This window comes from Protomyctophum parallelum (genome assembly GCF_964188405.1).
Source record: "Protomyctophum parallelum genome assembly, chromosome: 3".
Taxonomy (NCBI): domain Eukaryota; kingdom Metazoa; phylum Chordata; class Actinopteri; order Myctophiformes; family Myctophidae; genus Protomyctophum; species Protomyctophum parallelum.
Genome location: NC_139698.1, coordinates 26,880,572 through 26,905,539, shown reverse-complemented (window position 1 = coordinate 26,905,539; position 24,968 = coordinate 26,880,572). Strand labels below are relative to the sequence as shown.

Here is a 24,968-nt window from a genome sequence, read left to right as displayed (position 1 = left end):
GGGGTAAATGTGGTGTCACAGGTCTCAGTGAGTCCCTGATTAGACAGCCATAATAAAAGCCCACAGTACTGTGCACGGTCTCTGGGATGAGCTGAGAATAGCTGCTTTACAGGACACACGCCATGTAGCTCTGATACAGGCCAACTCTCATGAGAGAACATCACATCCAACTCTATGGAGAAACTTAGCAAAGTAATGTGGCGTTGCATATACCCACGTCACTTTAAAAGGGGAATGCCAATCTGTAGAAAGGTTGTTACCCAACAGAGTCAAACAAGCTCACAGTCAGCTTTCTGCTGTACAAAAGTTCAGCAGATTGGGTCAGTTGGGTCTTCCATGTTTCCAGGTGACTGTATGCATACCATACCATATGCAAACCATAGTTTGGTTTGCAGACGTCTATAGGGTACAATAGTTCTTCAACAGTTACACCTCGATCTGTTAAATGATATGTTTCCTTGGTATGGAATTGGATATATATGATTTCAACATTTCTGCTTCATTTTCATAGACAGTGAACAGAGAAACAGGAAAAAACAGACCAGAGAGGTGGGTTGAACTATAGCCTTATTTTTGTGGTATACAAATACATTTGTTTACACATATGCATGTGCACTTTGTACAGACAACAATCCCCCTATGAATCGCAGAAGTTCATAAGAGACGTCCTACTAGTTAAGTACAAGTAGTGCCTCTAAGCAACGTCCCATTACTCAGTGTTTCTACATGTGTACAGTGGCATGATGAAGTTCTCTCCTAAAAAGACAGAACAGCTTGTATCAGGAACTACACTGCCCCCTGCTGCTAGGCCTGGGGAGGGGAGGCAGGGACCACTAATGTAAGCAGACTTGTAAAGAGTTGGACAGCCGTCGGGGCTCAGCATCCTCTGAACTGCCAGTTTCTTCCCTTCCTCTGCATACTATGCAACTCGTCTCACAACACACAGGAAGTGTACTTATTTATTGGGATTTTGTTTTTTTTAATTAAATCATGCTCCTACTGGAATAGCATTCGGTAAAGAAAAGCTAAGTCATGGTGTTTAGAAAATGTATTTTTGTCATCGTTGTCCTCAAGTGTAACTTTAAGATTTTTAAAGAACCGATATATGCATATATAGGTTTCAATTTTATTTATTGTGGGAAGTTGAGGAGGGCTTGCTTAATGGAAAATGTGTGTGTGTGTGTGTGTGTGTGTGTGTGTGTGTGTGTGTGTGTGTGTGTGTGTGTGTGTGTGTGTGTGTGTATCTGGAGGGGGTACTTCAGTGTTATCGTTTACAGTACGTTCATGTACAGTACTTAATAATACCGTCACTAGAAGCTTGTTGTCCGGAAACGAGGCCACCTCTTTTTCAAAACCCTAACCTCCCATTACTGCCAACCATTGTCCAAGCATACTGTGGTTTGTTGTCTTTAAAGGAAGCCAGTGTTTAACATTAATTTCAGTACTGTGTGAAAATCAACTTGCAGGGACATTATTGGGATATTTGATGCTATACACTAAATATGACAATGCAAGTGTTTTTATTTGTTTATAGAACTTACATCATCGTTGCATTTAATGCATTTTAAGTTAATTTGAAAAGCATAACCGGAAATGGACTGAAAAAGTAAAATGTCCGTGACTTAACTGCACAGATTTGGTTAGATAACGGTGACTCAACTGTTCATATGAGGATTGGGAGTGTTTTGGACAAAATCTTTGGACAAAATCTGACCACCTCTACAAATGAAGCAATTAATGATGTACTGTACTGTATGGCTGAAGCTGAGTTGACTATTACATGTATTTAGTCTGGTATGGTCCTTTAAGCCACTCTTACATTCATTTGTAATGCTACATTACATTCACTTAAGCGTACTTGTCGTTACCAGTAAGTCTTAGCTGCCGTTTACGGGGAGAATTTGACTTAACAATTTGTATTCATACTGTATTGTTTTAACTATGTCTCTTTCCATCTAGTGCAGTGAGTTATGATATAGGGATATTCCAAGATTCTTATGAAACTGAGTTTGACACAACAGTGTTGCTTGCCGGAAAGAACTGGATTTCAAGATAACGATGTGCCCACCGCCACCTATGAGCTTGATAATCTGTTATTTTCTGCAGGCGACGCCTCTGTGCTATGGACTATGGATTAGGCTTCAGCATTTTGTATAAATGCTAATTGGAACAATGGGGTCAGCTAGCCAGAATAGCTAGTCAACTGACTAGCTATTCAGTAGTTAACTAACTGAAATGTCAAACTCTGAACTATCCATTTATCAGTAACATTTAGATATTTTTTTCAAGGGGTATTTCAATTGAAAACCATCAGTGCACCCCAGACAATTTAAGTTGCTCGATTATTTTTTTGGGGATATTTGATATTCATTAGATAATATATCTAATAAGCCCATTCAACTTCAAACTTCATTTTAACGATGTGAGACTCATTAAAAAAAATCGTTATCCCACTTCCTTTTTTCATGTTTTGTATTTTTATTTTGAAAATGAAAACAAATACAAAAAGTAACTGAAAAAATGGCATCAGTCACAAGAACCAGATACCTGTATTCAACGAGTCTAACATGGTTAAAGTGTAGTTTGACGTTCAGTGGGCTCATAGGAGGATGTGCATGATAAAATGAATATTAGATAACAAAATAAGGAACCGGCTAAAACTGTCAGAGAATGATGTTAAAATGAAATGCCCCTTTTACGTACCTTATCTATGATTGTTAGTGTCTATGGTGCTGTTTGTATGGGAGAAAGTAACTTCAACCAGGGTGCCGCATCTTGGCGAAACCATCCCTTCTGATGTGATTACTTAAAACCTAACCGTTGTTTAAATAAAGGCCATATACTTATAAAAGTTATATTTTACAATAACAGAGAAAATATGTATTTTCATGACGCTTCAAATAAAAAAGTGGTGTTTTGTAACGAGATTCTGGCTTAATTTCTGTCTGAATGTCATGCAAAGTGTGTCCACTTTGTTATTAAAAGGAAAAATGTGAAACTAGATGATAGAGTTAGCTGAGAAGGACTAGACGTATAAGATTTTGTTCTATCCACAGAGCTGTGTCTCATGTCTGACACCAAGGGAGGTTTTGAGGTGGATGGGCCCGCTAAGAAGCTCGTCGGACTCGGAGCCCCAGTCCATGCATCTCAACAAAGCTGCATTATACAAGGTAAACTAAATGGCAGAGTAACGGTTCTTTACATGATCAGTTTATGGAGTTTTCTAGATTTAGAGAAGTTTACGTTCTTAAAAATGATGAGCTATCAACACCATAGTACTGTTACTGTACCAATTTATTTGATTATCAAAATTGCTTGACGGTTCTGACATTGGCACAGATAACACATGGGTAAACCAGTAGGCTGCACTGTTTATCAACATTGGAGTCCATGCATATGAAAATGGAAACAAATCAAAAATAAAGACCACACTGGAACCATACTAGCAATGACATGAAAACACAATAAGGCAACCAAAAGGTGTGCAATAACTGAGCTGCATTTGGTTCCCTCTGGTGGACAAATTTGGAGAAATCAACTAACCATTATCATTCATTAAAAAAATATATATATATATATATATACAATGTCCCTTCAAATCATCACACTACATCAAACACTGCGGGCTAATGAGGCAAGCCCTCTGATGGCAATACAAAGGACAAGAGGAAGATATCCTGGCTGTTGGTTGATGTCTGTCTTCAGTGTGTCTGCATCTCTGCCCAGAGCTATGTTGGCAGAGGCAAAGAGACCTTCTATACTTTCCCAGACCTCTGTAGTCAGCGGAGACAGAGACATCTCCCCACTCCCTGTCACACACTGTACCTGTAGAACAGAAAGAGAGGAAAGAGTCAGCCATTGTAATGAGTCATTATACATTGTCTGTCCTGTACTGCAGCATGAGCCACATACTGAGTCAGTTTGTAACACAGGGCTTCCCAAACAAGCCAAGGACTCCCAAATAGCCCCAAGCATCGCATCACAATGTGATGGGTTTTTCTTTACAATAATGACATGCCCAAAATAGGGTTGAAGGTGAAAGTGGTTAAACTGACACAATAATCTTATGGACTGAATTCGATGTATTTATTTGACCCCGTCTCCTCCTTTCCAACTAGCTCCCCATGGCATGACATCCTCCACTTTGAAATAACAAGCTGTTGTCTGTTACATTACTCACCAGTAGCTCCAGGACCAGTAAGAGCTCGGGGCTGCAGCATGTTCCAAGCACAGCGAGACCATCATCTGTCATTTCTGAAAGACAATGGTAGAATAAAGACATTGATTAGAATGACCCCACAAACACTTTGAGAATGGAACTAGCATTCCTCAGGATATAATTAATGTTTATATTTCTGTATGGTGCCGCTCTGCAAGAGGCTAGCCCTCTATGATGGTCTGTGTTTGTGTGTCATACATTTAGAAATATTTTTTTTTAATTTCATAATGGAACTCAATGGGCTGTGATGTGCTGGAACCTTGCTAAGATTTCAGTCATATGTCATAGATTAACATTTGAATCTTGTTAAAAATTATGGAGACGACTCAAGAAAGACGGGTTGTCTTGAGAGTTGAAAGATGCTTATGGTTTTAGGAAAATGTTTCACATTGTGTCGGTGGTCGGGCAGAAATATTGTATGAGAGAATCTTTTCATGTTGTTTTCATAAATGAATAGGGCCTACTTCATGACAGTGACATGCAAAAATAGCTGATCCACATGCTCACGGTGCGTGCGTTGTGTTGAGCTTGTAGATCTGCTTTTTTTTTATCTTTGTGAGTTTTATAAATATTTAATCAATGAAAAGTAACTACGGTAAGTGATACAATATAAAGTAAACTATATTGTATTCATTGGGAGTTGGAACACAGGTTCCTTAGCTTTTGGACATACACATCCCAGTGTAATGAGTAATAATGCTACACAAAGCACAGCTTCCCCACCGTCCAAGGCACTGATGACAAGATGAACGGCATGGAGATTAGAGGGGCTCTTGTCTGTTGGAGGGTCCTCTTCCCCTCGACTGGACTGCCCCACGAGCTCCAATATGGCCTTGCTATGCTGCCTCGCACACTCTGTCCCAACAGCTTCCAACATGTCAGGGCTCTCGACATCAACGCACATCTGGTTCAGCTGAATCAATGTACAGACCGTTAGGAAACGCTGATCCCCAGAATTAGGAATCGATGACTAGGAATAGGCTCTGGGCATAAACGCAGCCCCAGCCTCGGACACATACTGTATGGAACTTCTGGGAAGTTGGGACTACAGTTATGCAGAAACAGAAACAGAATGATGAAAAATGGTAACTGAATAAAAGCATAATCTTTGTATCTACAGTATGACTTGACTCGACAGAAGTATGTATTTAAACAGCTCGAATTTGCTCCAGGCTCCACTAATTGTTAATTAGTCTGAGCTAACACCAAGAGTGAGAAATGCAATTCACCTATTTATAACTATTCACCCATCTTGCCAAAACAGACATATCTAGAAGACATAAGACTGTCATAGCCTACTCATACTGTAGGTGTATGATGGGGATTCATGGAAGTTAAACACACATTCTTTTTTTCCATTTCCTCAAATGTAACGGTTTTGGACATCCAAGTTCCCCACCATCCATCACCACAAGACCGTTAAACAAGTCCCAGCTCCTGTTGGACAATGTAATGCATCATTGTTGTGAGGAACTACAATGCCCAAGTTCCTCACAACAATGATGCATTACGTTGTCCAACAGGTGCTGGGACTTGTTTAACGGTCTTGTGGTGATGGATGGTGGGGAACTTGGATGTCCAAAACCGTTACATTTGAGGAAATGGAAAGAAATTATGTGTGTTCAACTTTCATGGTCACAGTGAGGACCTATTATATGAAGATAGGTTGAAAAGTGGTGAAGTGGTCCTTTAAAGTTGTTCCAGGGTCATCACAATGAGATATTATGCTGTCCAATGCAACAGGACAGGTCTGGGACTTGTTTTAAGTTAACTATTTTGTGGATGATAATGGCATTCTGTTGGCTTCCAGAGCTACAGTATTGAATACATTCAGTCATGGACTGTCAATAGGCTATGATAGCAAGAATATAATACAATTATGTCTTATTCTTTAACTTAAGCTAAAATAGCGTACAAGCTAAAAACATGTTGCAAGAGCTTGTAGATCTGATTTTGTTACAATCTTCGTACTGTATATATTTCTTTTTTGGGCAATTTAGAATACAATAAAATAACCCGCACACAATCTACATTGGCGCAATAAGGACAACTTTATTTAGGCAACATTTTGGACAATAGACCTTTTTCAGGCATCTTCTTTTTATTATTATTATTATTTGGTCAATTTGAAATGTGCCCAAAACAGTGATTCCAGGGATAAGGAAGCCTCCATGCTGCTTACCACAGTCTCCAGCATGCTCACAGCTTCAGGGTCCTGCATGAGGCTGGTAAGGTGCTGGAGCAGAGAGGAGCGCGTCGAAGCAGGAAGTGATGACAGCTTCTGGAAATGATCGCTCAGTCTGTCCAGCTCTGTCAGTGAACAAATGAAAACGGGTATGGGATGCAACTTCATTATTCTCACATGGTGGCAAACGGCTTCTACAGCACATGTGCACAGTGAGGTGGATAAGGGACATGTAAGCTCTTAATATTAAACTGAAAATACAAAGTAGTACAACTAAAATAAATAAATCTATTAGAAACTCATCCTACAGGTGTGTGTGGTGTGCACAACGCATTCACCTGTGGATCAACAACAAAGATCCATGGTTTAAAGAAAGCCTCCTATCTAGGTCAAAGCTGTTGCTTAACAGTTGCCATTCAGGATTCCATTCTAAACATGTTTTTGCTTGTAACATTTAAGTCATACTCCATAAAGATAGTGTGACAAATTAAAGGACAAATCTGAATGAGAGGAGAAAAAACAACCGCAAATGCTTCCACACTGGTGTACTGCATGATGATGCATAACAATGCTGAGCAGGTCCAGTTGGCCTCGATTATGGATCAAGATGGCAAGAGAAAAAGATAGATGAGAAGCATAGGGGCACAGATGGCTTCATATTTGAGAGTTTAGTGGTGCATAAACCAGAGGCACTGTGTTAAGAACGTAAACTTCTCTAAATCTAGAAAACTCCTTTACTCCATAAACTGATCATGTAAATAACCGTTACTCTGCCATTTCGTTTACCTTGTTTAATGCAGCTTTGTTGAGATGCATGGACTGGGGCTCCGAGTCCGACTAGCTTCTTAGCGGGCCCATCCACCTCAAAACCTCCCTTGGTGTCAGACATGAGACACAGCTCTGTGGATAGAACAAAATCTTATATGTCTAGTCCTTCTCAGCTAACTCAATATCATCTAGTTTCACAGTGTTTCTACTTTTTATTTATTTTTGCCTCCACAGTATCTCATCTACATCTTGTGGTGGCATTTCATAAAGAGTCCGGTATCTGCGTGCTTTTGCTGTATTTCATTTAGTGTTTGCTATAAATCCACTCAGGTGAAGAATTCACTGCCTTTATACTGTACTGGAGTTTCAAAACATCCAAAATCACACCTGTCTGGAGTGAGTGGTGCTACTGTACCGTGTGGGGGTCCCCGGGGGACATCTACAGGGACGCGTACACATACATTACATCTGTAATGGAGCGGAAGCACCGCTCCAAAATAGCAGTTCATAACATTAAATGAACTAGGAGCTCACCATAGTGTCCATTGAGTTTTACCACTAGTTCCATGAGTCCATACGCGAGGACAGTGTGGGGGGGAATCTCCAGGGTGACATCGCTGTCTTTGCTTAGACTGCCCTTTTCCTTTATGGACAGCTGTAGACCAAACATGATAAACAAAGACGCAAATACACTAAAAACCAAACAGAGGAACGTTCAAAAGAATGAATGTTGTGTATCAAGTTGTCAAGCAACTGGCCAGATGCTCACATATTTGGGAAAATGGAATAGCAAACAAAAGGGAGAATTTGTATTCCTTTAGGGTGAAACCATACCATATCATATGAAATGATATGGTATCCTACTTGACTGTTTTTCTTTGCACTCTGTTTATGTGATCATTAACCCTGTATTTTATTGACTATGGTTAACGCCTTGCTTGCTCTGGGTAAAAGTGTCTGCTAAATGCCTAAATTGTAAGATTTTTGCTCATGGTACAAAATGTTACTTTTAACTGTCTCACCAACATACAGTATTACACTGTTTCCCATATTTAATCTGTTCTTAGTTCATTCATAACATTATAATAATGTATTGTGATCCAATTTTAAGGTCGCAAAGTTACAGTCCAAGGGTTGAGAACACCCAGTGCTTTCCCATCTAGGTCATTCTGAGTCCATGACCCTGAGAGACTATCTTGTGTGTGACCTAGTTTTCAGAGAAGCTGGTGTTGTTGTCATACCTTACCTTGGTGCTTCTTGGAGAGCAGAGGCTCAGCAGACCCCCACACTGTCCACCCTGTTGGACTTCTTCTATGACTGAGCAGGGCTGAGAGGTCACAATCCTCTCCTTCACAACCCCAAACACCTCTCTACGCTTCTCCATGGTCTGCTTTACCAGAGAGTGGGACATGTCCATGACCCTGCAACACAGAGACTTTGAAATTACACTATGTTATGTTTGTTATGGTTTGTGTTTAACCCTGCGTGAGATATGTCTGATGTCATCAAATGGAGAATATGGAGTTTGACTTTATGTATAGTTTGTTTAACAGATGGAGTATCAAATTCAATGCATGGACTTTAGTTCTCTTTCATAGTTCTGTTAAATTAACTTCCCTTCTGTTGTTAAACCAAGAGTTGGTAACGTTCCTGCTACTGTTAATGTTCATTCACATTCGCCCTTGTACATAAACATGTATGGCTGGACAAAGGTCATGCTGGTTGTGGTTATTATACAGGCAGGCAAACAGCTGACAGTGTTGAAAGAGAAGACACCGTTTCGGTCAATAGACCTTCTTCAATTAGGCATCTCAATGCCTGAAGAAGGTCTATTGACCGAAACGTTGCCTAAATAAAGTCATCCTTATTGTGAAAGTGTCGACAGTGTGCGGGTTATTCTTTTTGTAGCCTACCCTTTTACAAAACAAAGAAAGTGGAGTGAAAAAACAAAAACAAACAAGAAACAAAGTACAAGGATAAAACACTTTACATGTACGTTCACATTTAATGACACAAAGAAAGACAAACCTGTCTTTGGAGTCTTGAAGCAGCTTCTGAACATCTAACTCCTCTTTCTTTAAACTTCCCAAGGACGACTGCAGTTTGGATGTGTCTTTACCGCCCATGTTCACGTGGGCATGGACAAAATTTCCCTCCAAGTTTCCCTGAATGGTGTCGCTGAATGTTCCGTTATACTTGATGAAATCTGTCTCTGTGACCACTGTGGACAGTGAAACATTAGCATTGAGGTCAGACTCCTTAAGTTTGGATGGTAAAAACAAAGAGTACTCAGGAGTGGACTGCTCAGTCACACAAGCTACATAAACTGGAACAGTGGTATTCAATGATATGACAGGGGATTGTACCTGTTGTAATGTCAAGCTGGATTGAAAGTCTGAATACTCAGACCTCTGACTACTGGTATTTTGACCTATAGTATAATGCTCACTATTATAATAGTGAGTATTATGTGTTCATGTTATAATTGTGTGCTGTGAATCCAGTTATAATGAGACAGGTTATTCTCAGATTTATCTCTAGATAAATTATTAACTCTAGCTAGTATTAAATCACAACATGGGAAATAAATTGTCAAAATACCTCATATGGCACATATAGGCCTATATAGCCTACTGTGGTGTGGTCTAACAAAAAACAAACACAGGATTCAGAATCACCTGGCTTTATAGGCGTATCTCCTAGCAGTACATCATCGAGGCTGAAGTCAGAGGGGAGATACTTGTTTTTCTGCCACAGCCAGGAGCGTTTGCGCTTGACAACCAGAGACAGGATTCTGATGCTGTCGTTCAGACTGGTCACTGGAAGCAGGTCCCCGTCGCCGTCAACTTCCTCCAGGAGGTTCTTCGTAGCCGTGGCGAACATCTTCTTAAGCAAGAGAAAGCAGCCAACCTGTAAGTTAAATTGAATTCATAATGATGATAATAAAAAAGTTCGTAATGTACATTTCATGAAGCTTGTATTGGGCGGGTGGGTCGTGCATGTTTTAAAGTCCAGTTGGGAGGAGTTCTCTCTTTCTCTTTCTCTCCGAATAGGAATGAAATGCAAATGCTGACAACATTAGAACAATTAAAGCGTCGAGATTTCCAACGTGCATTAAAGTGTAAGCAATATAGTAGCCGTTCTTTTTCTAAGTAAGAAATTATAGGCTACATTTAACAAAAACAAAGCTCGCAAAATGTGAAATGATAGTTTTTTATTTACCACTATTTAACCCCTCGCGAGAGTGCAGGTTTCCAAAACGAAATGTCTAGTTGTGCTCTGTTCTATCCGTGGAGTTAGTTCTATAAAATATAAAATATCTTCTTGTTCATGTCTGCAGCAGGAGAAGTTATATGAACAAAGGGGAAATAATAAACAGTCTGTGTTCCGCCTCCCCTTGCAGAGGTTCAACAGTCGATGCTCCGCCCCTTCCAGAGGTTGCTTGGTGACAGTGAGTGAGAGACATGTTGCTGAGAGAGAACTCTAGACTAGACCACAAAGATTTTTTTATAGTGAATTTGTCTGCCCCTTTTTGTTGTTGTTCATTTTATTGATCTTTATCTTAATCGTATACTTGATATTTTTCGTTTTGCCAGGGATGAGGGATCTCTCATCTCGATGCAAATACCGGTAAGGACAATGCAGGTAAAGATATGTCATGACATGTCTGGAACGCGCGTGCCAACGGTGCCACATGAATGGGGTGGGGGCACTGGGGGGAGGTGTTTTCAGTTGAAAAGATAGCTAGGCTAATGTTTATCACAAAAGGGGATTCGAGGTAATAATGCCTATATGAAAATAATCTAGAGACTGTTCAATCATATCATAGATTCATGGTAGGGAGTAATCTTTGATTCCAGCAAACAAGGCAATACAGACATATAGGGCCCTATATTTTCATCAGTGCTAGATACAATTATGCCCCTATGTTCGCCAGGTTCTATGTTCCCCAGGTTCTATGTTCCCCACTCCCCCGCCCCCCCAAAAAAGGTTCTATGTTTCCCGTTCACCCAAAAAAGGTCCTATGTTCTCTGCTCAACCAAAAAGAGGTTATATGTTCCCCACTCAACTATAGGAGGTTGCTGTGGACCTTCAGATGTCCGCCTACCAGTGACATAATCGATAGGGCTTTCTATTCACTTCCGCTTATCTGCTTATCCTGTCGTCCAGGGCGTCTTTGACTGCGTGTAGACCAGGTTAGACTACTCTTTGTGCATACTCTCAGCACTAAAAGGCATGGATGCTGGATAGCTGCAATTTGCAACACTAGATTTTTTATAATGGGTTGAATCTAGAGTTGCAATACTCTCCATTGACAGCCCATTGATCAAGCTTGAATGATCTTTCAATCTCCCCTGTATCCAATTTTGGCCAATGAAATGGGGCAATAGTTGGGCTGTTCGCACCAGCATAAAGGATAGTTCCCGCTGTGCTTTCTCCCAGATGGACACACGTATTTGGTGTTTAATATTTTATTTCTAAAAAGCGACAGGTGTTATTAACGTTTGAATGTTTACTGTGCCAATGTTTTACTTAATCATAAGGCTCTTGTGAAATTCAAAGCTTGCTCTTTTGCTGTTTTATTTTTCTAAATTAGGTGGATCCTTCGAGACTAACTCTGAGATACCCTTGCCTTTCATATCCATATATGGAATCCCAATATGCCCACAGATGGAGGCTGTGATGTCGTACATCAGTTAGCTCCGTATATGGAGTACCAAGCATTCAGTGACGTGGTTGGACCGAATGGCTAGCCTATGGGTCCAACCACGTCACTGAATGCTTGCATGGTACTTGATATATGGAGCTAACTGATATCACGGCATCACCTCCATCTTTGGGCATATGGATATGTCCGTCTCACATTGACATCACCTGGATGACACATGTACGGTAGCCAACGTAGACACGATGACCCACAGAGACCTCCCTGAGAGCTTTCCTTGGCCTAGACTAGAGCCTTACGACCCACTACTCCGGCGGCCACAGATACCTTCCCACTGATTCTCTTCCACTGCATGGGAAACAATATCACTGCCTCCCTGACCACCTGACTGCCAGTTAATAACAGACAAGACAAAGGGGTCATATCAGAAGTTATAACCATAGATTTGAACAGAGACCTCAACGGTAAATAAACACCAATTCAGTGGCTGCTGCGGGACTGGCGATGGATTTGCAGGCCATTATGCAAACACATGCAGCCTCAGATGAAACAAGCCATGAACTTTCCCAAGACGGCATTTGGAGCAGGATACTATAAAGGCGGATTGCAACCAAAGATGACCAAGAGAGAAGCTGGACTGGTTTTAGGTGTCAGTCCCACAGCCAGCAAGAATAAAATAAAAGATGCCCACAGAAAACTGATGATCCCAAATCACCCTGATAGAGGTGGATTTCCTTACCTATAGCAGCAAAGATAAATGAAGCTAAGGATTTGATGGATGGCCAGTAAGAACTATAGAATACAATTCTATTGCATACTGTTGTTGATATTGATGTTATTCTGCTCTGCTGATTGATCAAGGGTCTTTTCTTAACATGATTGTGCCCAAATATATGATGTAAATGTAGCCTATTTACCCCTAAAGGGACATGGTGAAGAATCTTTTTAAGTCGTGGCTACATCCCACATGCACTTTATTAAGACGTGGCCACAACTTAATAAAGTAGCCACGTCTTCATTTATGTCGTTCCCTCGACTTATTAAGTTGAGTGAATGAGATCCAAAAAGCTATATATTGGGGTCAATGCAGTACCAAATTCACCAATGCGTAATTGGGCTTGACTCATGCACACTGTATCCACCTATCCAAATATAGGCCTAGCCGCCTACTCCACTATACTGGTTTCACATCTAACTCCAACTGTTTACTGTAGGGCCTACACATATTTTTGCATTGTAAAAGTATTAATTGGAAATACTCAAGTAAAGTAGGCTACAAATACGTTAAAATTGTACTTAGTAAATTTTACACTACTGGTAGAAGCTCATGCACCCTGCACACACACGCACACAGTCACTCACCCGTCACCCCACACAATTATTCACAGACTGTGACTGACACGTTCCTCTCACATCATTAGTCATAATGGTGTAACAATGTCTGTGCAGCCTTGCAATTCTAGAGAAAGAGCAACCTCTTGTGGACAGAAGAAGGAACTGCAACATGGCAACATGGACACTCACTCATACACTCTACTCTAAACTAGCGAGGCATTGGGCTGAATATGATTCCCAACTGGACTGGGTAAAGATCTATGGTAGCTCCTTTCAAAGCTCATTCCAAACAGTAATAGGTCATCTCGCCCCTTTGCAGACGGCTCGCCCCGGAATTTCGAAAAATGTAAGACGGCTCGCCCCAAGCCGTGGATAGCTCGCCCCCAAAGCGTGGATATCTCGCCCCACAGCGTGGATATCTCGCCCCAAAGCACGGATATCTCGCCCCATGTTTATTTCATGTTTATTTTATCTTATTTCTCATATTAGAACATTTAGAATCATTTTTGGGAATGTCCTGTGCTTTTACCATTCTGGAAGAGATGGTATTGAGGAAACTAGAAGAATGGCTGGGACTAACACTACGATAATGCCCAAGGCTCTGTCTCTTGATCAGTGTACATATCATGTACAGATCAGAAAGCAGTGAGTTCAGGGATGGGTGAGAGCCTGAGAGTGTTGTGCATCTGCAGGGGTTGTGACGGGGCTGATTTATTTCGGCGGGCTTTTGTTTGTTTCAAAAGGTGTGGTGCAGCAGGCCAGACTTGGAGAAATGGGGTCAAAATGTTGGTCTGAAATATTCATTGTCCAATGAGATTGGCCACAAATGAGTCCAGTTGGTCATCATCTTTGAGCCCCACAAACCGGTCGATGACGTCCCCACCTCGCATGGCGACTACTGTGGGATCTGCAGACACCCCATATTCGATAGCCAAGTCTGCGTGATCATCTATGTCAACTTTTGCCATAGCGATGCAGCCTGTCTGTTTTGCAACAGCCTTCTCTAGCCAAGGATCTTACAGGGACCACACCACCGGGCGTGGAAGTCGATTTACACAGGTAGACCACTGTTGATGACCCTGTCTGTGAAATCCTCCTCGTCTTGGATGTTGAAGGAGACCTCGCGGCGGAAGGTGGGCGGGAGGAAGCGAGGTAGTGAGTGTGAGAGAGAGGAAGTTGAGACGGGGTGCAGCCCACTGCAACGACGTGGAGAAGGACAACGTTGAGTTTGTAGAGGACAGGAAGACTGGGAGACAGCAGACATCTTTCACAGTTAAGGTCCAAACTCTATGGACGAGCAGCCTGTGAGCCATCTGGAGGGGAAGGTGGGATAGGAGAACAAAACAAAAAAGGAGAATTAACAGAGCAGTCTAGAGCATTAATGACTTGCTGACAGTAAAAAGTTTAAGTCAATCTACAACTCGTTTGATGACCTCATCAAACGAGTATATATATATATAGCTGGCGAACCTCTGACATCACACTGATGTCACTATTGGTGTGTTTACACGGGCAGACGCAAAGACGCGTTGTGAGTGGTTGTGAGTTGATTTGGAGCAGCTACATGCATCATTGCATATTCACAACGGTAACGGGTCATCTCGCCCCCGCTAAAAGTGAAGACGGCTCGCCCCGGAATTTTGAAAAGTGAAGACGGCTCGCCCCAAGCCGTGAATAGCTCGCCCCCAAAGTGTGAATATCTCGCCCCACAGTGTGGATATCTCGCCCTAAAGCACGGATATCTCGCCCCATGTTTATTTCATGTTTATTTTACCTTATTTCTCATATCAGAACATTTAGAATCAATGTTGTTTGTCAAAGGAGAACATTTAGAACCAGTTTGTTGTTGTTGTTGTTGGTCAAATGAAAACTATTCATGGATAATGAATGGCTCACCCCCCTCCATTGTTCTGGAAATTCCATTCTGGAAAGGTGTTCCATTCCTCCATTGTTACTGAAATTAGTTGTTTATTACTATTTACTATTCTGCTATGTCTGCCTAAAAGTACAGTAGGACTACTTGAAATTCCATTCTAGAAAGGTGTTCCATTTTGCAACGTTATGTCACTGGCTTCCATTGACGATGAATGGTAGAATGTACATATGCATAGTAGCCTATGCCATTTTTCATGATTTTCGAGGATTTAAAAAAATCATGAAAATCATGAAAAATAATTACATAATATAATTCATTGTTTCGGAAGACATAGGCCTACTAGTATGTCGTTTTTCATTATAAATTTCTCAACTCAAAAACTACTGTGTGTCCACAGTAAGATGAATTATAATAAGTGTGAATGGATACCTGATACCTGGATGTTTGCATTGCAGCACTCGCAGGTTCAAGCCTCATGCCACCACCACTTACTGGATCCATGAGAGACTTATAGAACAAGGAAAACTAGAAAAAGTGCCCTTCTGGGCACAGGTCTCCACCAGGATAGGAATGTAGGACATTGCAGCTTGCCTTCATCTGGTGGTTGGATAAAAGGGCAACAAAAGTAAACTAGGGAGTTGGCATACAAAGTTATCCACAGATCCGTGCAGTTAGAGGTAAAAACACTTTTCGGCCAGTTATAGCGCCACCTTGAGGCTGAGTTGAAATTGTTCATGTGGCATTTCTTCCTCGGCCTAGTGGGAATGTGCGTGCACAATTTGACGGAAATCACGCAATGTGTTCATGATTTGCAGCATTTTGTTTGAAACTGAGCACTCCTGTGAACTTTGGAAGCCAATCTTAACCAATCAGGATGGAGTCTGAGAAATCTGAAATGGCTCTAGAGAGACTGTGTACCAATTTGCGCGATGTTTGGACAAAATCTGTAGGTGTACTGTGCAAAAACTTGTTTTGCACAAAGCGGCCTCCTGGTGGCGCTATAACAGGGCGTTCTGGAAAGTTTGGGGCAGAGGTTCATCGTTGGCATCCAGGGAGTGTGTGTGCAAAATTTGGCATCGACCGGGTTAACGGTGGCCGAGATTAGCTGCTCACGGACACACACACGGACGGACACACACACGGACGGACACACGGACGGACAGAGTGCAAAACATACTCTCCCCCCATGCCTTCGGCCTGGTGGAGACAACAACTGAGGATAAAGAGAGAGAAGTAGATTGGACTTTCTAGGTGAAAGTGTTTTTTTGACGTGCCAAAATCTGCTATTGAACCCCATTATAAATGGCATATAATATTATTATATAATAATATCTCATATAATAGCATGAGAAATAGATTTATCACACTCTGCCTGTATGGACCGAAGTCAGAGTAGACTGATACTGTGTCACGTGAGTGAATCCACGATATCAGTCTGGCTATTGCCAGGCTATAAAATAAATGCCTATAGGCTGCTACAGTATATTGTAGTCTTCTTTCAAAGAGATTGCCTCAGAGGAAATGGAGAATGGGGAAATTCAGCTTACTTCTCCATCACTGGTAGGCTTGACTTCTCTTTTTTGGGTCTACAGTTAATAGTGTTTGGCCTTCAAGGACGTATTGTGAAAAGAATCTGTTCTTTTCACATTTCTTCATATTTCAGATTTATTTACATTTAGTGATGAAAAACATGTTTGCAGTGGGGACCTGCTATCAACTTTCTCTCTTGCTTTTGATGTTGATCATTATGCCTACAGGTAAGACAAACCTTTCTTATTTTATTTGCGGAAAATATATAAATGGTTCAAGCAAAAAGGCAAAAGAAAAAAAATCCAAAAACCAAGGTTGTTTTTTGTTGAATTAAGCACTAGTGAAAACAATTTGCCTTCCTTCTTAAGACTATCCATCCATCCGTCTTCAACCGCTTATCCATAGTCATGTCGCGGGGGCAACAGCTCCACCAGAGAGCTCCAGACTTCCCTCTCCAGAGCAACATTAGTGACTTCCTCCTGGGGCATTCCGAGACGTTCCAAGGCCAGTGAGTCGATGTATTTCCTCCAACTGCGCCTTGGTCTGCCCCGGGGTCTCCTCCCTTTGGGACATGCGTCGAGGACCTCCCTAGGGAGGCGCCCGAGAGGCATCCTAACCAGATGCCCGAACCACCTCAGCTGACTCCTTTCCAGGCGAAGGAGCAGCGGTTCTACTCCGAGTCTCTCTCGTGTGACTGAACTTCTCACCCTATCTCTAAGGGAGATGCCAGCCACCCGTCGAAGAAAACTCATTTCAGCCGCTTGTATTCGTGACCTTATTCTTTCGGTCATGACCCACACTTCATGACCATAGATGAGAGTAGGAACGAAGATTGCTCGGTAGACAGAGAGCTTTGCCTTCTGGCTCAACTCTCTTTTCGTCACAACAGTGCGGTACAGCGACTGCAATACCACCCCTGCCGCTCCGATTCTCCGGCTGATCTCCTTCTCCGTTCTCCCCTCACTCGTGAACAAGACCCCGAGATACTTGAACTCCTTCACCTGGGGTAATGCCTCATTCCCTACCCGGACTGCACAATCCACCGGTTTCCTGCTGAGAACCATGGCCTCAGATTTGGAGACGCTGATCCTCATCCCAGCCGCCGTACACTCGGCTGCGAACCGGTCCAGTGAGAGCTGAAGGTCTTGGACCGATGGTGCCATCAGGACCACATCATCTGCAAAAAGCAGTGATTCAACCCTTAGGTCACCGAGCCGAATACCCTCTCCGCCACGACTACGCCTCGATATCCTGTCCATGAAAATCACAAACAGGATAGGTGACAAAGCGCAGCCCTGGCAAAGGCCAACCCCCACCGGAAATGAATCCGACTTACTCCCGTGCACACGGACACAGCTCTCGCTTTGGGTGTACACCCCATACTCCCGCAGCACCTCCCACAGGACATCCCGGGGGACCCGGTCATATGCCTTCTCCAAATCCACAAAACACATGTAGACCGGATATGCATACTCCCAGGCCTTCTCCAGGATTCCTGCAAGAGTATAGATCTGGTCAGTTGTTCCACGGCCAGGACGGAAACCACATTGCTCCTCCTGAATCTGAGGTTCGACTATCGGCCGGACCCTCCTTTCAAGCACCTTGGCGTAGACTTTCCCAGGGAGGCTGAGTAATGTGATACCTCTGTAGTTGGCACACACCCTCTGATCCCCCTTTTTAAACAGTGGAACCACCACCCCGGTCTGCCACTCCCTCGGCACTGCCCCAGACTTCCACGCAATGTTGCAAAGGCGTATCAACCAAGACAGCCCCTCAACACCCAGTGCCTTCAGCATTTCTGGACGAATCTCATCAACCCCCGGAGCTTTGCCACTGTGGAGCTGCTTAACTACCTCAGTGACTTCCTTCCGGGAGATTTCCGAAGATCCCCCATCATCCTCAGGCTCTGCTCCTGTCAGGGAGGGTGGGTCTGATGTTATTGGGTTTAGGAGTTCCTCAAAGTGTTCCTTCCAGCGCCCTACGACCTCCTCATTTGAAGTCAGCAGAGTCCCATCCTTACCGTACACGGCTTGGATGGTTCCCCGCTTTCCCCTCCTGAGGTGTCGTACGGTCCTCCAGAACAACTTTGGTGCCGCCCGAAAGTCCTTCTCCATGGATTCCCCAAACTCCTCCCACACCCGCTGCTTTGCCTCAGTCACAGCCGCGGCTGCTGCCCTTCGAGCCTGTCGGTACCCTGCAACTGCCTCCGGAGTCCCCCGGGATAACATATCCCGGTAGGCCTCCTTCTTCTTAAGACTAGGCTTTTATATACAGTAAATACATATGTAAAAGGTGTTCAATCTCTGCCAGGCTTTTTGATGTATTGATTGAATATTTTATTAACAGTTTGCATGGACAAACACAGGGAAGTACAGTACAATACAAGGTTTGCTAAAAGGAGGAATCCAAGAAAGCTTATTGGCTTGTTTCCATTGGGGTCCTGTGCACAATTCGGTCAGGTGAGTTGCAGCTGTCAGGAAAGAGGAAGCCACATGGGGGAATGGCAACAATTCATGACAGGCAGATGTTGGTACCTGCAGGGAATTCCTGCCTGACGCACCTCCGACGGTGCCTTAGCGCCAGCTGTAGGATTTTCAGCAGGGAGCCATCCTCGCCTTGCCCCTTTCTCACCAGATAGTGACCCCTAGACTCATGGCAGGGGTTTCCTCATTCCTGAGCCAGGCTTGCACCTGACAGCATACCTGACATATTATATGGTGCAACTTTTCAGATTTGTGGTGTCCCCTATTGTCAGGGCCTGATCAGAACGCTTTAAGATAGGAGTTATCAGTAGCACCAAAAGAGTTTCCTCCATGATTATGAGCCTAAGAACCACTTTTAGTGCCATTTTGTTTAGTCTGAGATATGTCCTGCTGGCTTCTCTGATTTAAGTCATATTTTTCTCTTTTTGTCATCAGAGTGGGAAACGTAGTATAAGAAAATAGATAGTTTCATAAGCCCATGCAGTATGTTGTTTGCTAAACAGACCACAGTCTGGTTCCATAGACCAGGGGTTCTCAATGTTTTTGGCTGGGGACCCCTGTAAATGCTTTGACCATGTCTCGCAAAATATTCTATAGATTACGATTGTTTATTATTTTGTCTTTATGTGCAGTCATCGAGGTGCAGCAGGTCCAAGTCCATAAGGAAGTGACTGGATACCTGGACCAGGATGTGACGCTGCCATGCTTGTTCATCCCTGAACGCCCCAGTAATGTTGTTGTTACTCAGATGCAGTGGACATGGACGCCAGTCGGAGAAGAGAATGGAGAAGCCGTTGTCGTTTTTAGTCCCCAGAATGGACTGAGTATTTCTGACAGTGCTCTGAAGGAGAGAGTGGCCTTTTCAAACACATCCAAAGATGACTTTTGCTTGATCATAAAAGCTGTGACGATGACTGATAAAGGGGAGTTTACATGCACTTTAACAACCTACCCCAATGGCATTCTGGAAGGGACCACCAGCCTCACTGTTCAAGGTGAGGCTGTTCAACATGAGTAGGACACCATTATTAATATGAGGCTCAGTTAACAGGATTAAGCAAATCTAAATGACTTAGCAACATGCTATGGGTGCAGTCGGAGTCACGACAGGTTACCGTTTGAGAAATAATACTATGACATTTTGAGAATGTACTGTGTGATGTTTCTCGTGGCATTATGAATGAGATGTTTCTGATCACATGGATCTTCAACATTATTAGCAAAGATAATGTGTAACCAAAAACATTGACCGTAGTGCTATTAAACAAATCTATCAAGTCATCAAAGCCGCAGCATCACTTGGAGGCAATCCTATGCAAGAAAAAGAAAAAAGAAAACGGACTCCATGTCAACTGTGCGGTGCTGTGTGTGTGTGTGTGTGTGTGTGTGTGTGTGTGTGTGTGTGTGTGTGTATGTGTATGTGTCTGTGATTAGCTATAGTAGGGGTCAATTGGTCGTACTGTCTAAAAAGCAGGGTCAAAGGTCCTACTCTAAACACCCATAGGGAGGGACGGACGGACTGACGGACAGACGGACGGACAGAGGTTGAATACTGTTGAATACTGTTGAATACTAAGGGGTCCTTGGCATTAAAGTCGTTGAAGATGCATGAAATTGATAACCCCGGCTTTGGTCATTATTCATGTGCATGTTCCTAGCTCTTGTCCTGCTTGATGAACACATTGTGTTGTTTCTTTTCTCAGAGTTGGCGTTCCTACCGGCAGGCGTAGTCACTGGGATAGTGATGGCTGTCATACTGTTGCTGATAGTTATGGCAGCCATAGCATACCTCGTCGTCAGAATGAGGTGCGTGCGTAGGCGTGTGCATGTGTGCGTGCTCGCAATAGTATGCTTAAAACCCAACATGCATTATGTGTATCAGTGCGTTAAGTTGGGTTATAACGTTTCCCCACCTAAAACATGTGTTGTGAGTATTAACACTTAATCCTATTAAAACAGTTTGACTGCGGAAAACGATTTATCAGACTTTTAATCAACCCCCCTTCACTGCCGAGATTGTTGTATTACCTTTAGAGCATACGCTGAATTATTTGGGCTTTTAATCCGCGAAAATCGAGCGAAAAAAGCTTCCTCCTTTTGTTATGAGCGATCGCACCACCCGCCATCTTGGTGCGCCCGGAAGACGCAGCACAGGACCCTCCTCCATGAGGCGTTGAACCCCATTCGTTTACATTGGCCTCAATTTCCCAGAAGCCCTAGCAGCCCACAGCATGTGACGATTTCCGGTTTCATCTCAAAACAGATGCATCTTCTCTCTTCCTCCGCGGCGATGACGGATTTTCTTTTTTTTGTTTACATTACGGCGGATTAAACACATAAAACAAAAGGCGCGTATGTCCGATATGGCAGCGACAATAACCTGGAGTAATCCATTCAAAGCACGGAAACTGTTAACTACATTGACCACCATTGTAGGAGTCTATATAGACCACTATAATAGATCCACTCCTTGCCAAAAATTGCGCTTGCGATGCATTGTGAGCTTGTAGATCGAGATATCTGCTATTTTCTGTTCACCTGCCATGCTAGGATTCAAGAGGTTGGAACAGTATGCTGAGCCACGTGGTTCCCAAAGTGCTGGGCATTAGTGCACAAAACAAACAAAAAAACAGCGTGATAACAGTGATAGCCTACAGTGATTTTAACTTGTGGTTTGGTGTGGGTTACAAACTGTGTTACACAATATCAGTAGGTATGTGAGAGGAAGAACTTCGGTTTGAAATGTAACTTGGTTTTAGATTGAGTTGACCCGAAATCTACTTAAAATGTGTAGTATTCTTGGCTGAGCGGCGAGCTATTTTCAGTTGCATTTTATTGCAGATCACCATCTGATCATTACTAAAAAAGCAGTTTAAACTATATTTCAAGCTGTAGAGTAGCCGCAGTTAAGTGAACTATTTTGACAGTAGCTTTGCTGTACAGTATAGTTGAACAAGTGTGCATAATTTGGTAGCTTATAAAACCATGTGCTTATAGTAACTTGCCTGTCTATTCTGAGCCTGATGATAACACTGTATGTGCAGAGGAACTAATCATAATGATGTGATGTTCATTCCCTCACTCAGGCACAGCCAGTATGTCAGCGCCGCCGGTGAGCATATACACATTATTCTACTCATAGGCTACAGTTAGCAAGTCTCTCTTCAGCCCATTCCCATCATAATTATTTAAAACATTACATTAGCCACATTTATTCTCTAAAATGTGGCTTCTTTCATGCACAGGTTGCCCTGCGGTGAAAGTGGCCAGGACATCAAAGGTCCTAAGAGAAGAGGTGTGCTTGTTTTATAGAGCGATCATAAAACATTATTGCAGTATTGTAGGTCATAGGTTAAATACTGATCTTTCCACCTCTACTCTTTGTGCTGTCTCTCCTCTGTTGTGTGTGTCTATCTCCCCCTGTCTGTCTCTCACCTTCTCTGTGTCTATCTCTTCCTGTCTGTCTCTCTCCCTGTAGGATCTGGTCTACATTGACACCAGGACCTGCTTGGCCAGACGCAGAATCAATGATGGTTCTGATGGTGATGAACACAAACCCGAAACCTCACAAAACAATGACGTAATATACCCCCAGGTTAGAGTCAGCCAGGATTCAGCCCATGGACCCCGCCCCCTCTCTGATGGGACTGCATCTCAAGCCTCAGGAAGCTTCAGAGTCTAATAATCAGGCTGGGTTAGAGTGGGACGCAAGCACCCTGAACGAGCTTGAGCCAGTTATTGTACTGACCATTATGCTTCTAGTGAGTGTAGTGTTTGAATCCAACCTACACCTTCTCGTGTGTGTCTTTCTCTCTGGCCTTGCGGTTTCATGGCTCTCTACAATGATCTTAAACAATTATGTTAGTTAGTGGCATTAGGCTTGAACCTGCGAGTGGTTCGGCACACCACATGGTGGCACACTGTGATAAGCTGTTGTCTATGTGAGCCACAGGTCGTGGGTTCAAGTTCAGCCCATAGCCCACGGCCTTGGGGCTTACTATAGCCAAGGACTGTATAAAGAGGACAGGAAGCGAAGACCGTATGGGCGCCGCCATGTTGCTCACATGGTGCTCCATGGAAGGAAAGAAACATGTGAGACCAGGAAGTTGGACATGCATATGGCACAAATGGCCCAGCAGATGGCGTGAGGTGATTAAAGACCTTGCTGAAAGTAGGGATGCTTGTAACTCACTCTTCTGCCCGCCTATATGCTGAAGCCAGCTTGGCTCAGTGCTCACCATGAACAGACTGACTGAGACAGCCGTGTCATGATCAGTGCAACTATAATATCTATATAATTTTATGTAATACAGTGGTTTTCAACCTGGTCTGGGGACCACCAGCACCCTTGAGGGGGTTTCAGCTAGGTAGTCCCCAGCTTGGTAACCAAATGGACTCTTATAGATCTTTAACTCTTGAGAGCGTAACCGTACATGTCCATTTGGTTTCATTTTAAACTCTCAAGAGTTCAATTATTGTTAAAGATCTGCATAATAAGTCTACACAAGAGAATGTAGAATAATTGTTATTTTGATCAACTTTTGCCTGTTGTCTCTCCTTAAGTAGGCTACCATCATCAATCCACATGCTGTATTGATGATGGTACAAGGAGAGATTGTGGTCAAGATCTTATTAAATGAAAAAGTTTTGGGTCTGAGAGGCTACATCTCATAAAGAAATGGTGGTCCATATGGCTCAAATGCCCAATAAATAATGGGACTTGATACAAAAAGGTTTGAAAACCACTGATATAATAGAAGAATCAATTAAAGGTATATTCAGTGATTTCACTTAATTCAAATATCACTTATTTTTTTGTTTTGTTGTGATAATCCTCCCTACTATAGAGTGTGCTGACCATATAAGGAGTTCCTCCCTGTCCCCAGTTAACCCCTGGGGGTCAAAAAACCTTAGGTTTCGTTTTTGACTCTCTATCCTGATTGGACGAAAGGCTGGGTCCCACAGTCAAAAACGAAACCTAAGGTTTTTTGAGTGAAATCACTGAATATACCTTTAAGGCACAAGAGTGAACCAAATGTTCAAAAGTTATGTTTAGGATTATATAAATGATTATATAATTGATGTTCAGTATGCCAATCCCGGAAGATGCACCCATTTCAAACAGAACTGTATGCCAGATGAATAAACTTGAATAAATAGTGTTGTTGATGAATAATGGCCCATAATTGTAGCGTATTGATTTACGCTATTTTATGTCCCTGAAAAGTGCTGAATTAGCCCATATAAAGCCTATTCCTTAATATAAAGCTCTGATGCATTAAATGCAAATAAAAATCATATCATGTGCCTATTGTTGTCTCTATTTGACAAAGCAAAAATAACGGTATCTGTCTGTCTATGTATCCATCCATCTAAGACATCAATGAAAATGGCTGTTGAAATGGTGAAATATATGCCTTCCCCACATCAAAACATGACAATATTGATTATGTCAATTAACCTAATCAATTAATGCACTGGTTCTGATTCTGATTTAGTAATACACACTAAGCCAATAGTCACTGCAAAACAGGGCCGTGCAGAGAGCACTGAGGGGGCAGGGGCTCAATCTCCAGAAAAGGGTACATGTGTGTATGGGCGCGCACCGATTTTTGGGGGTGGTCTTTTTGTGGAGTCCGTCCCTTGTGCCATTTCATGTCATTGGACAGTAAAATAAGCAATATGTTTTCATTAGTCTGAAACTAAAACTGACTGATGGCAGCCAGTGCATTAAAAGATAATTCATTATGATAGTGAAATTATCATTACTTGTCAAATGTTCGTCTTGAAGGGCCAATGGCACTTATTGCCCCCCCACATAAGCCCTTATTTGCTCCCAAATAAGCGCTTGTTTTCCCCCACACAAACCCTTATTGGCCCCCACATAAGCCCCTATTGGCCCCCCA

General features: G+C 42.7%; 2 protein-coding genes, 1 long non-coding RNA gene and 1 pseudogene across 5 annotated transcripts; 2 read left to right on the top strand and 2 right to left on the bottom strand.

Moving 5' to 3' along the window:
* Nucleotides 1-20: 20 nt before the first annotated feature.
* On the top strand, nt 21-2,922 carry LOC310855397. The gene is made up of 2 exons (XR_014568996.1): nt 21-2,007; nt 2,187-2,922. It is a non-coding gene; the product is annotated as an uncharacterized lncRNA (long non-coding RNA).
* Nucleotides 2,923-3,282: 360 nt separating this feature from the next.
* On the bottom strand, nt 3,283-10,557 carry gsdmeb (gasdermin Eb). 2 transcript variants are annotated; one of them, XM_083760371.1, is made up of 10 exons: nt 10,395-10,557; nt 9,851-10,082; nt 9,201-9,393; nt 8,419-8,593; nt 7,707-7,827; nt 7,191-7,304; nt 6,402-6,529; nt 4,943-5,132; nt 4,181-4,254; nt 3,283-3,825 (listed from the first exon to the last, which is right to left on the bottom strand). In XM_083760371.1, the coding sequence occupies exons 2-10, from the start codon at nt 10,053-10,055 to the stop codon at nt 3,613-3,615; spliced, it is 1,413 nt and encodes a 470-aa protein (XP_083616497.1). In that variant the 5' UTR covers nt 10,056-10,082; nt 10,395-10,557; the 3' UTR covers nt 3,283-3,612. The 2 variants fall into 2 exon arrangements, with proteins under 2 accessions (XP_083616497.1, XP_083616498.1); XM_083760372.1 differs by having other exon boundaries at nt 9,851-10,055.
* A 3,405-nt stretch (nt 10,558-13,962) lies between these two features.
* LOC310855525 (thioredoxin, mitochondrial-like) lies at nt 13,963-14,721 on the bottom strand (annotated as a pseudogene). The gene has a single exon. The product of its transcript is annotated as a thioredoxin, mitochondrial-like (transcript).
* Nucleotides 14,722-16,669: 1,948 nt separating this feature from the next.
* LOC310855880 (uncharacterized protein) lies at nt 16,670-23,027 on the top strand. Its single transcript, XM_083761049.1, has 6 exons — nt 16,670-16,806; nt 19,695-20,057; nt 20,766-20,868; nt 22,149-22,174; nt 22,308-22,357; nt 22,541-23,027. Exons 1-6 carry the CDS (start codon nt 16,731-16,733, stop codon nt 22,742-22,744), a joined length of 822 nt encoding a protein of 273 aa, XP_083617175.1. The 5' UTR covers nt 16,670-16,730; the 3' UTR covers nt 22,745-23,027.
* The last annotated feature ends 1,941 nt before the right edge of the window (nt 23,028-24,968 follow it).

What these genes read in the sequence shown, in the direction of transcription:
- LOC310855880 (XM_083761049.1), top strand. Translation starts at nt 16,731, where the DNA reads ATGAAAAACATGTTTGCAGTGGGGACCTGCTATCAACTTTCTCTCTTG. An exon ending in CACCAGCCTCACTGTTCAAG is followed by an intron (nt 20,058 to 20,765) that starts GTGAGGCTGTTC and finishes TTCTTTTCTCAG; the next exon opens with AGTTGGCGTTCCTACCGGCA. An exon ending in TACCTCGTCGTCAGAATGAG is followed by an intron (nt 20,869 to 22,148) that starts GTGCGTGCGTAG and finishes TCCCTCACTCAG; the next exon opens with GCACAGCCAGTATGTCAGCG.
- gsdmeb (XM_083760371.1), bottom strand. Translation starts at nt 10,055, where the DNA reads ATGTTCGCCACGGCTACGAAGAACCTCCTGGAGGAAGTTGACGGCGAC. An exon ending in ACAAAGCTGCATTAAACAAG is followed by an intron (nt 6,530 to 7,190) that starts GTAAACGAAATG and finishes GTTCACTGACAG; the next exon opens with AGCTGGACAGACTGAGCGAT. An exon ending in TGAGCATGCTGGAGACTGTG is followed by an intron (nt 5,133 to 6,401) that starts GTAAGCAGCATG and finishes ACATTGATTCAG; the next exon opens with CTGAACCAGATGTGCGTTGA.